The sequence below is a fragment of the Sarcophilus harrisii genome, chromosome 4 (genome assembly GCF_902635505.1).
Source record: "Sarcophilus harrisii chromosome 4, mSarHar1.11, whole genome shotgun sequence".
Lineage (NCBI taxonomy): Eukaryota > Metazoa > Chordata > Mammalia > Dasyuromorphia > Dasyuridae > Sarcophilus > Sarcophilus harrisii.
This window is the reverse complement of record NC_045429.1, coordinates 191,052,675-191,065,261: the sequence shown is the minus strand read 5'-3', so window position 1 is coordinate 191,065,261 and position 12,587 is coordinate 191,052,675. Positions and strand designations below refer to the sequence as shown.

The window sequence follows — 12,587 nt, the reverse complement described above, 5'->3', positions numbered from 1 at the left end:
TGATGCTTTTAAGGCTTGCAAAAGCATTTTACAAATATTATCTCATCATTGATATTCACAACAGCCCTGATAGGTAGGAGGTATTATTATTCCCATTTTAAAGATGAGGAAATTAAGGCCAAAAAAAAATTGAAATGACTTGCCCAGAGTCATGCAGTTGGTGTCTAAGTCTAGAGTTGAACTCAAGTCTTCCTAACTCCAGGTTCATGTTCAATCTATTGCAACATTTACCTGCCTATCAAGAGCAAAAAATAACAAATGGACAACTTGAGTGTTACACTGTTATCCATGAAATATTTTTTTAAAAAACTCAGTGAAAGTCCTCTAATACTCCAACAGATATAGATACTTTATAAAGAATTTATGGAAGGGCATGAGAATTGCACTGGATGAGAAGTTACTAATGAATCATAACTAGCATTTTGCTCTATTCCTCAGATTTTTTTCTGACCTATTAATGTGAAAGAAAAGAAAAATATTTCAGCTGGAAAATCTAGGCCAAATGTTCTTCATCACATCATGGAGAATCACAGATAACTAGCTCTGGGAGACTTCAGAATATATCTAATCCAACCACCATCCCTATCCTCCTTCCCCCCATCATTTTACAGAAAACAAAATGAAGGCTCTAAGATGAAGTGACTCTCTATCCCTCCACTTTTCCATGATAAAAAGGTATTTGCAACTGAAAGCTTCAAAACTAAGACAGTACTACATACTATCAGGTGATGAATGGTGATGACCTCTACTAATGAAGTAATGGCCACACAATCAATTGGAATGAACAAATTTGAGAAGTAAGGAAAGAGATGAATTAATATCTAGGAATTAAATAAATAAAACTAAACACAATGTTAGAACTAGAAGGAATCTCAGCAGCATTCTTGTCTACCCCATATTCAAAAGGAATCCCTTACAATAGACCTAACCCATAGTTTGACAGAAGACCTCGAAGAATAGAGACTCCATTATCTCTCTAGGCATCCCCATTCCACCTCTGAAAAATCCTCATTGCTGGGAAATTTTCCTAAAAAATCAGGGCTAAATTTGCCTCTCTGTAACATCTTATCATTGTTCAGAGTTAAGGAAATGTGGGGATAGGGAGAAGAACAGAGATAGAGGTCACTCCAGGTAATTAAGAACAATCACCACTAAAAAAATTAAATTAAGGGGGGGGGGGGAGAGAAGTAATGAACTGAGAGAAAGGAAAAGGGAGAAGTAGAATGGTATAATGGTATAAATTATCTGCCATAAAAAAAGGTAAGAAAAAACTTTTACAGAGGAGGAGAAGAGGAGGAATAAAGGGGAAGTGAGTGAATCTAACTCTCATCAGAATTAATACAAAGAGGAAATAATATACAAACTCAGTATGGGTATAGAAATCTATGTTACCCTGAAGGAAAGTAGGAGGGGGAGGGGAAGGGGAAGGGAAAGTGGTTAAATTGAGGAAGAAAGGGAATATTGGGAGAGGGTATGATCAGTAGCAAAACACTGTTGAGGAAGATCAGGGAGAAAGGAGAGGGAGAGTAGAATAAATGGGGAGAAATACAGTTAGCAATAGTAATTGTAAAAAGGATTTTTAAACAAGTTTCTCTTGAAGGCTTCACTTCTCAAGTGTAGGGAACTGTATCAAATTTATTTTAAAAATATAAGAGCCATGCCCTAATTGATAAATGATTAAAAGATATGAACTATGCCCAAAGGATTATAACATTATGCATATCCTTTGACCTAACAATATCACTATAAGTCATGAATTCCAAAAGAAATTAAAAAAAAAAGGAAAAACCCTATAGGTACAAAAGTATCTACAGAAGCTCTCTTTTCAGTACAAAAAATTGGAAACTAAGGGGATGGCTAGCAATTGGGGAAATGCTAAATAAATTGTAGTATGTGGTTACATTGGAATATTATTTTTCTATGGGAAATGATAAGCAAGATGCTCTTAGAAAAATCTGGAAAGTCCTCCATAAATTTATGCAAAGTGAAATATACTATGTACAAAGTAATTTGGGATGATCAACTGTGATTGACTTTGCTATTCTCAATAATATGGTGATCTATGATTATTCTGAAGGACTTATGATGAAAAATCCTATCCATACTTAGAGAAAAAACTAATTGTGTTTGAATTCAATTGAAACATTCTCTCCCTTTCCCTCTCCCTCTTTCTCCCTCCCTCCCTTTCCCTCTTTCTCCCTCCCTCCTTCTTTTTCTCTCTCTCCTTCTCCTTCTCCTTCTTCTCCCTCTCCCTCCCTCCCTCCCATGTTTTAAATGTAACTGGGAAAAAATGAAAATATTTTTTCTAAAAAGAGCAATCCCCAGAACCAAAATGAGGAACCAACTAAGAGGAAAAAGAGGTGAAATTCAAGCCTAATTAAAGCGAGACTAGGCTAGAAGACCATCTTCCATATAGCAGACAAAGTAATATTCCTAAAGGACAGGTCTAATTGGGACACTTTCCAGATCAATAAATTCCCATTACCTCGAAGATTAGATAAAATTTCTCTATTTGGCATTTAAAGTCCTTTACAATATACCTTTCCATTGTTATTGTACATTAATCCCATTTAATTAGGATAACCTGGCCCAGCTATCCCTCACACACAACAATCTACCTCCCTTTTCCATGTTTTTTCATACCATGCAGCATTCAAATCATTGGATAATTTGTTTGTTTATTTTTTAAATTAACAAAAATGTATTTGAATAATATGATAAAATGAGTTGTAATAATTATTATCCAAAACAATGAATTGAATATTGCCTATATTTCAGTTATGGTAATAACTACAGAGGGAGGATTTGGTTGTGGAGGAGAAGGAAATATGAAGTTTCCATTGTCATAAAGGAAAAAACTGGCGAATCTCAGTCTATTTTTACCTAAAACTTTAGGTAAATCTAAAGTTTCTATAAATGATGTGCCTTTGGGCAAATTACTTTCATCTCATATGTTGTTTTCCAAACTGAGAAAATACATGTCTCCTGCTAATCTCACAAGAACACTTGAATAAGAAAATTCCCATTTTTCAGCAACCTATAAGTTCTTCCCAGCCATCTTGTGAGGTAGATGCACATATCTTTCATAGATGATGACACAGGGGTTTGGTGAACCCAGGTCTAGTCTTCTTTCCCTACACCAAGAATTTAGAACCCTTTGAATTGGACAGTAGGAGTATACTATACAGGCATTGAGAAAGCTAACTTTTGAGACTGATTCCTTTTTCTCCAACCTTATCTTTATTCTGACCATTAATTATGATGCAAAAATAAATACAGCCAAGATACCATTGACTACACACTTCAAAAACTGTTGCACTATCTAATAGAAATAGGGATAAGAGAGAGAAGAGGATAAGTAGACAATAATTAAATTTTAAAAGTGGAAGGAGTGGGAAGGCAGAAAGAAAAGTAAGGAAAAAAGCAAGGCAGAGACTATGACTTCTGAAAACACCAACTAAGGATTCTTCACCTTTCTTGAGAACTCTTAAAGAGTCATAAAATTCTTTCCTCACAGCAATCCTATAAAGTTGATACTTCCAGCACAACACCTGTTTTTCCCCATATTTGTCATGTTGTTCAAGAAAAGTCAGACCAAAAGAGAAAAAAGCATGATTTAAAAAAAAAAAAGCAAACAAAATAAACCAAAAAGGTTAAAGTGACTGTGTTTTGATCCACATTCTCTTTCTGGATGCAAATGGTATTTTCCATTCCCAGTCTATTGGAATTCCCTTGAATCACTGCATTGTTGAGAAGAGCTAAGTCTATCATAGATGATATGATCCCTAGTTAACAGCTGAATAAACAGATTCAGGCTAAGTGACTTGCGCATCGTTACACTTCTACAACATTTCAGAAGCCCAACTCAAACTCTAATCTTCCTACAAGTCCAGTGTCCTTTTGACTATACTATGTTTTTCTTCATCCAACATTACTATTAGTCAGGCAACATTTACTGAACACTTCTTTTGTGCCAAGCATTATTCTATGTTCAAAAAAAAAAGTCAAAACACTGTCACAAAGCTGTATCATAAAGTGAATGAATGGAGGAGAGCAAAATGAAAAAGAGCAAAAGGGCTTGGCACAAAATAAATGAATTTGCCATTAATTACAATTCATATTTAAATCCCAGTATCTCATTACTTTTTTTGTATACTTTTTTTGATGGCAAATGGAAATGAAATATTCTTCATATATAGGGCAATGGAGACCAAGCTGGACTTAAAATCAGATATGACTTCTGCCCTGCTACAATTTACAAGGCTAGTAAATAAGATACAATTTTTTTGTCCTTTGAAGAGAACTATGGCATTAAAGATGCCATGACACGCAAATGAAATGGATTTAAGAAAGGGAGAGCTGTGCAAAGCCACCTGCCTCAGTTTCTATTCCAGAGTCATCTGGGTCCAGTGGCAAAATGATGATGACTGGAGATGAACCCTGGATGAAATGGAAGACCTTGGCCTTTACAGATGAATTGACTTGTTCAAAAATCACTAATTCCACAGAGGTATGGGCCAGGTATAGTGCTAAACTCAAGATAGACAAAATAAACAAAACAATTCCTGTTCTACTAGGACAGGGCTTCTTAAACTTTTTTCCACTTGCAATCCATTTTGCCCAAGAAATTTTTCCTCGACCCTGTTTCAAATCTGAATCAAAGTGTTTCTAGTAGTATTTGTGCATGCATAGTGCAAAATGCATATTATATATTCATGACCAATGGTGCAGTGAAATCTCACAATACAACAACAGGCAAATGTTGCCAGAAATACCTCTGATTCACTCCACATTTGATTTTGAATTCATTTTTTATCGCTATTTTCAGAAATCTTTTACTGTCGTCAAATTTTTTGCAATCCCCACATTCAGTTATACACTTCCATATGGGGTTGTGACTCACAATTTAAGAAGCCTTGTATTTGGGGATCCAATTGTCCAATCAATCAATCAACTAACAAGATTTTACTATTTATTACCAGACTGGATGAAGGTAAGAAGTAATAGCCTGAATTATTAATGGAAAGAAAGGGGATAGATGTAGTGACAAGAGATTGATTTTGGAAATTGATAAGGAATAAAAAACATCTAATAATCACTTACCAAGTACTGGGCTAAATCTAGTACAAAAAACAAAAGAAAAATGGTCCTGGGCCTCAAGAAACATACATTCTGATAGAGGGAGATAAGGTATTCAGGAGAGGTAATACCCAGGACAGGATTTTATCGTCTTATAAATCTTTTTTATCTCACAGGGATAAGAGATGGAGGTATAGAAAAGTAATTGGCATACCCTTTCCAGAAGCAAAGGTAGAGTTGATTTAAGAGAGAGAGAGAGGAAAAAAGTAGAATTGACTTGAGAGGGAGGGAGAATATGGTGTCCAAAATGACTCCAAGGTTGTAAAGCTGGATGACTGAAAGAATAATGATGTCTTCAACAGAAATAGTGAAGTTATAAGAACAGATGGTATAGTACCCTGAGATATCCCCACACAGAGGAGACAGGACTCTTCTTTACTCCACATATCTTCTCAATTGTCAAAACTTGTCCATCCCTCCATAACTTCTCTTACATCTGTCCACATACATTTAGTCACCATTTGAGTTCAGACACTCATAACCAGAATGTTCTCCCTTCTCACTTCAACTCTTAGAATCTCTGAATTCTTTTAAGACTCGGCTCAAGCATCATCTCCTCCAAGGAGCCTTTCTTGATCCTCCCAGCAGCTAATATATTCTCCTCTATGTTATATTCTAGAATTTATTTCCTTACATATAAATTAAAGGCTATGGGAAGTTTATTAAAAGCCAAGGGCAAGAGGATTGGAAAAATGATTGGAACTCTTGACTTCAACAATGTTTAATCAATTAAATTAAGTAGTACTTGCTAGATGAAAGGATTTGTAGTTTTTCACATTATTTACTCAATTTCTTTACCTATAGATAAAGCTATTTCTAAACCATCTTTTTTCTTTCATTCTTTTTTATAGTTACCATAAAATTACTCCTTACTTTCCTCAGTCTAGCTTTCAATCATCACTTTGTAAAAGAAGTTATTTTTATATAATATAAATACCTCATATTATTATGCTTATACTTATTTCTACTGGTTCTTTTAAAAAGGAACCAAAGTTAACCACCACCATTTTGTGAAAACTCTTCATATGCTTGGGAAAATATTTAGTCCTCAAGCTTCCACAACAAACAAAACTAAGTCCTTTAACCTCTTCCCAAAGATTGTCTTTTCCCATCTCTGACTTTAATCATCTCTGTAGTTCTCCTATGACCTCTCTCCCAATGTTACATTCCTTGTTTTCCCTCAGTGGGGTCTTCTTTCCACTCATCCTACCACCCCCTCTAGTGCACCAAATCAACAGAAATCACCCATTCTTGTCAATGATATAAAAAGATATCTTAAAAGGAAAAATAAATAAATACAACAGCCAGCAGCAACCAAAAGTATGCCTGACTGCAATCTGCTATGGAAGGATTTTCCCAGCCCACCTCCCTCACAAAAAGTACTCCATGAAACAAGAGTATAATATGCAGTTCTACGCAACAAAATACTACATGAAAATCATCAGGAATATAAAGATAAAAATGAAAGAATCCTTGTTCTCAAGGTTGTGGTATTCTGCCAATAATTCACCGTGCCTAGACATTGTGCTAAGCACTAAGATAGGGGTAGGGGTTGGGAGCTTACAACAAATGTGTAAATATAATACAAGGCCATTTTGGTGTCTAGGAGGCACTAATTGCTTCAGGAGAAGGTAGTGATAAGGAATGTGTAGAATGTTAGAAAAGAAGGTCTTCTAGCAGGTGGATCTGAAAAGAAAATAATCTCTGCAAGGTTGAGTTAAAGATGTGTGAAAGATAGCAAGTCAGGCAGCTTGGGGGAAATGTAGCTTCAATGAAGTAGAATAACATTTACACATTATTATTAAGTCTGGAAAGATAGGTTGAACCCCTATTCAAGAGGACCAATGATAAAGCATGATACTTATATCCTGAGAAAGCTAGGAGAGGTGGTAAGTTCCTGGCTTAGAATTAATAGATATGAATATTCAAATCCAAGGCTTAGAAACTTATGTGAACCTGGGCAAATGATTTAACCTCTGTCTGTTTATCTGTAAAATGGAGATAATCATAAGCAACAAGGTTATCATAAGGTCAAATGAAATAATATTTGTTAAGCATTTAGCACAGTGCCTGATACATATTAGGAGCTTGTGAACTCCTTGGTTCCCTCGTAACAGCAAGGTGATGAGAGGAAAAAATTCCATGAGGAATTGGAGTGTTAAATGTGTAAAATGAGAAATATATATATTTTGGACATGACAAATGGAGGGAAATTGTTTTTGTTTGACTATGTATATCTAACTGTTCAAGGAATTCTTTTTTTTTCTATAGGAAATTATAAAAGAGATAAAATAGATTTCATTTTTAAAAATCAAAACTTAAAATTAAATTAATTTTGAAAAAAGAGGAAGAATTGGAGTCAAACTATGAAGGACTTTTAAATGCATACAGGAAAGTTAGTATTTTACTAATGACAATCAGACATCACCAGAGTTTTTCAAACAGAGAAGTGACATATTCAGATTGTGCTTTAGGAATATCACTAATTGTTTTGTGGAGATGAGAAAGACTTGAGGGAGAGAACAACAAGGAAACCATTGTAAGGGTCAGGATAATATATGATGAGAAACAATAGTTGAGTTAAGAAGAGTATGAAGAAAGATATGTTGCAGACTTAGAATCATGGCAAGAAGTTGATCGTGAATGTAGGTGAAGGTGAGAGAATATTGGTTTCAAAAGATGGTTTCAAGAGAACTGTTTGGTTCTGCACACATATATTGTATTGAGGATATACTGCGACATATTCAACATATATAGGACTGCTTGCCATCTAGGGGAGGGGGTGGAGGGAGAGAGGGGAAAAATCGGAACAGAAGTGAGTGCAAGGGATAATGTTGCAAAAAATTACCCTGGCATGGGTTCTGTCAATAAAAAGTTATTATAATAAAAAATAAAAATAAAAAAGATGGTTTCACCCACCATAGAAATAAGTGGGTTTGGTGGAAAACATAAGGAACTTTGATGATAGTGAATTTGGCAAATCATTCCTCTCTGTCAAAAAAAAAATTACCAAATAGGGTCACAAAGAGTCAGACATGACTGAAATGATTGAACAAAAACAGGACATCCAATGAGGGCAATGTCCAATAGATAGGGTGTAATGTGGGACTAGAACTCAGGAGCAAGTCAAGGGATGGATATATAGATATGGATGATGTCAACTAGTCTAGAGTTCAAATCACACTTCTAACTCTTCCTCATGATAACTTCTCCTTTCCATTATAAATCACTAACTTACTCAGAGCTTCAATTTCTCTTCTATAAAATGGAGATAAATAAAACCTATTTTACCTACCTCATTGGGTTGTTGTAAAACTTAAGTGAAATAAAGGAAGGTAAGGACTTTGCAAACTTTAAAGGTTTGCAAATGACTAATTATTATAAGTTACTAGATTAAATTGATTTCTACTCCAGATGTTTCTTTGGACAGTCTCAATTCATTTCACTTTGAGTCCTAGGACATATGAATCCTGTTGTTGTTTTTAAAACAAATATATTCCCAGACACTAAATCTTAAATCATATTAAGGTGAAATCTTGACTGTATCCCACCTGTACATCCCACCTGTTTTCCCAAGATTGTTTGGCATTATTATGAGAATGGGGGCAGGTGTCCAGAAGAAATCTTTTCTTATGCAAGGAAAGAACATAAGTGAGAGAAATGGGCATAAATATTCAGGTGTTAGATAAACCATTAACACATTTTTGTTTAGTCACTAAGGACTCTTGATTTCCCCTTCTTTGCCTGACCAAGTTCAAGCCACATCTCTATTTTCTCTGATCTCTCTTCAACAGAATCTCACAAACAAAACAAAATAACCCAAATATGGCCTGGGGAAAAGATACAAACATTAAATAAAACAGATCCTGCTGTCATAAAGAGACTATATTCTCTGAATTGCCCCAGCAGACAAAGGAGATGCTCTTCCTGCCCCTCCTTAGCACTTCAAAAGATTTAAGGCTTCTAAGGAAAGAGTTGGTCAGGTCCTTTTTCTCACATCTGCATAGTCATAGAGCACCTACTTTTAAAACAGAAACGTTTGTCTTCATTTCAATCATTCATTCAACAACAAATATTTATAGGAAAAGCAGCAGTATGGAAAATAACCTCATAGTCTAAAAGTCATTCATTCAACATATATTTACTGAGTCCCTACTCAAGAAAAGGCATTGTGAGAGACCCTAGAAATCCGAAGAGTTAACAAGGCTTTGAAAATGCAGCATTTGTTAGGGTAAGTGAAAGAAAAGAGACAGCATCGACTATCTTAAATATTTGAGCGATGCAGAGAGCGGCGAAAAGTCACACCTGTAACCCATCTACTCTGAATCAGGGGCATTTTTTAAAAAGTTCTACTGCCAAGGCCTAACCAAATGCATTGCTTTCCTGGAACTCATCCTTGACCTGAGGGTTAGGGAAGAGGCATTCTTTTCCTTCCCCAACATCTGTAAGGGTTTTTTTTTTTTCTCCTACTTTCCTCCAGTCCTACACCAAGATCAAAAGTCAAGCGAGGACAACACCCGCTTAGAGCCTTGGAAGGAAATCCGGGGTGATGACTCCCCGGGAGAGGTAGAAATGTTCCAAGCCAACGTCTGCAGCAGCAAGTCTGATAGGGTACCAGAAGTCTCTGCACGCACAGTCCCAACACACCACGTACTTTTGGGGACAAAAAAAAAGGGGAAACTTCCTATACTTTCTGACCCATTTTTTTTTTCCTTTTTCCGTTGAAGAAAATCATGGACGAGAATACGGCAGGAAAAAAAAGGGAAAGGGGGAATAGGACGGGGGATGAAGGAAGGGAGCAGTTACAAGAAATGGGAAGGGGAGATGTGGAGGAAAAGGTAAAAGAGAAAAAGGAAGGAAGGAAAGATGGATGAAATTTGAAGAGAACAGGAAGAAAGGAGGGAAGGTGACTGGAGGTGGGTAATGGAAGGAGACGAAAGGGAGAAAGAAAAGAAGGAGGGAAAGAGAAGGGGGAGGGGAATAAGATAAAAGATCAAAGGGGGTGGGGCGCAGGTCCCTTTCTTCTTTTTTTCTCTCCCCCTTTCCTAAGAGAGGAAAGAAGTTAGAGAAAAGGAGAGGGAGCCACTGCGAGGAAGAGGATCTTGGTGACAAGGCAGGAACAACCGCACCATCCCTGTACCTGCCAAAGTGTCCGACTTGGTCGAAGATCAGCTCGAAGTTGCCGGAACTCATCTCGCCCGGTTGCCGGCTCCCAGAGAGTGAGTGCCCCAAAGACAAACAGCTAGAAGAGCACTGGTCCGCCGCCTTCCCTCCTTATCCACCCAGCCCAGCCCAGCCTAGGGCGTAGCCCTTAGAGACCACCCCCAAACCTCCCGCCCAGCTCCAAGGATAAGCCCTTGGGCATGCAGACATATTGATAAACTGGCACCCCAGTCCGCTCGTCGTGCCCTAAGATTACACCCTGCCCCCTCTCCCTAGTGACCCGAGCGCTTGATCTGAGTGCCCGCCTCTTCCGAAGTTGTGAGGCCAGCTGCGTGACACGTGTGTGTGTGTGTGTGTGTGTGTGTGTGTGTGTTGTGAGGAGAGCAGGGGGAGTGACTATCATCCTTTTGCACCTAGGAAACTAAGGTTGGGCAAGCTGGTTTAAGGCGAGGATTCTCTCCTCTAGTATTTCTGGCTGCCGCCTCCATCTACCCAACTATTCTTTGTTTCCCTCTTGCTCTATGGTGGCTATTTTCTGTAGTCTCCCTACTGTGCCTTTCCAGCGCCTCTCGGTTTCCCTCAGTTGCACCTCCGTGCACCCTCCCGCATCCCACCACGCTGACTAGCTGCTAGGTGGGGCAATAAATTTACTGCCGAATGTAGAGCATGATCTGAGTTCAAATTCAGCTTCAGACATATATTAGCTAAGTGACCCTGGGGCAAGTCATTAACCTTTCCCAGCTTCCCATTATCCTCATTAAAACGGTTTGTCAGGAGCATCAAATGAGATAATTATATAAAGTGTTTGCAAACTTCCAGTAAGGTGCAGAGGAAGAAGAGAATAGTAATGATTTACTTCTCTGGGGAACTGAGGAAGCTTTTTGTCGACTTGATAAAAGATGTTTGTTTTCTTCCCAAAGTACAAATCCAAGACATAGCAGAAAACATCCCAATTCTTAGCAAAATACATGACAACTATCGATTTTAAATGATCCATAAAGATATAAATGTGAAACCTAGAACATATTGTCAATGATTTAAAAAGCAAAAAAAAAAAAAAAAAAAAAAAAAAAAAAAAAAAAAAAAAAAAAAAAAAAAAAAAAAAAAGGAAGACTATAAGGGAAAGATTGTGTCCTCTCTGTTGATTACTGGAGGCCAGGGATGCCAAAGAGAAAAATCAATTTGGGATGTGAACAGCTGGCTAAGAAGATGGTACCTGAGAATGATGTTTGGATTTCTGGATTGTGACTTACAATATAGTGCTGACAGAACCCTAGACAGAGATGGAGGACACCTAGGAATGTATTTGCTGGACGGTTTTGATTACATAAAACTGAAAAAAAAAATTGTACAAATGAAATCAATGAAGTTAAAATTAGAAGGGGAAAAATTAACTGGAAAAAAATTTTGCAACAAGTTTCTCTGGTAAATGTTCTAATTCCAAGTTACATAAGGTAGTGATTCAAATTTATAAGAATAAAATCCAATCCCCAGTAAGTAATCTAAGCAGGGGCAGCTAAATGGTACAGTGGGTAGAACACTACATAGCAGGGATGGATAGGCACTGGAGTCAAGAAGACCCAGATTCAAATTCAACCTCAGACATTTACTAGCCATGTAAACCTGGGCAAGTCACTTAACCCCAATTGCCTTCCAAGAAAGAAAGAAATCTGAAAAGCCTCACTTCTAAAATATATAGCGAATTGATATAAGAATTCAAGCCATTCTCCCATTGATAAATGGTCAAAGGAAATGAACAGACAATTTTCAGATGAAGAAATTGAAGCCATTTCTAGTCATATCAAAAGGTGCTCTAAATCACTATTGATCAGAGAGATGTGAAGTAAGACAACTCTGAGGTACCACACACCTCTCAGCCTGGCTAAGATGACAGGAAAAGATAATGATGAATGTTGGAGGGGATGTAGGAAAACCCTAATCCGTTGTTGGGTGGAGTTGTATAGTGATCCAGCTATTCTGGAGAGCAATTTGGAATGATGTCCAAAGTGCTATCAAAATGTGCATACCCTTTGATTCAGCAGTGTTTATATACTGGGCTTATATACTAAAGAGATCTTAAAGGAGGGGAAAAGACCCACATGTGCAAAAATGTTTGTGGCAGCCCTTTTTGTAGTGGCAAGAAGCTGAAGGCTGAGTGGATGCCCATCAGTTGGAAAATAGCTGAATAAGTTATGGTTTATGAATGTTATGGAATATTATTGTTCTATAAGAAACGATCATGAGGATGATTTCAGAGAGGCCTGGAAAGACTTACATGAACAGAT

At 37.1% G+C, this 12,587-nt stretch overlaps 1 protein-coding gene across 1 annotated transcript in view; it reads right to left on the bottom strand.

Moving 5' to 3' along the window:
• The window catches only part of SLC22A16 (solute carrier family 22 member 16), a 65,057-nt gene extending 54,597 nt beyond the window's left edge, over positions 1-10,460 (bottom strand). Inside the window, exon 1 of the mRNA XM_031964409.1 lies at positions 10,280-10,460. Coding sequence (XP_031820269.1) covers positions 10,280-10,332 — 53 coding nt within the window. The 5' untranslated portion in view covers positions 10,333-10,460. The remainder of the gene's footprint in view (positions 1-10,279) is intronic.
• Positions 10,461-12,587: the final 2,127 nt, after the last annotated feature.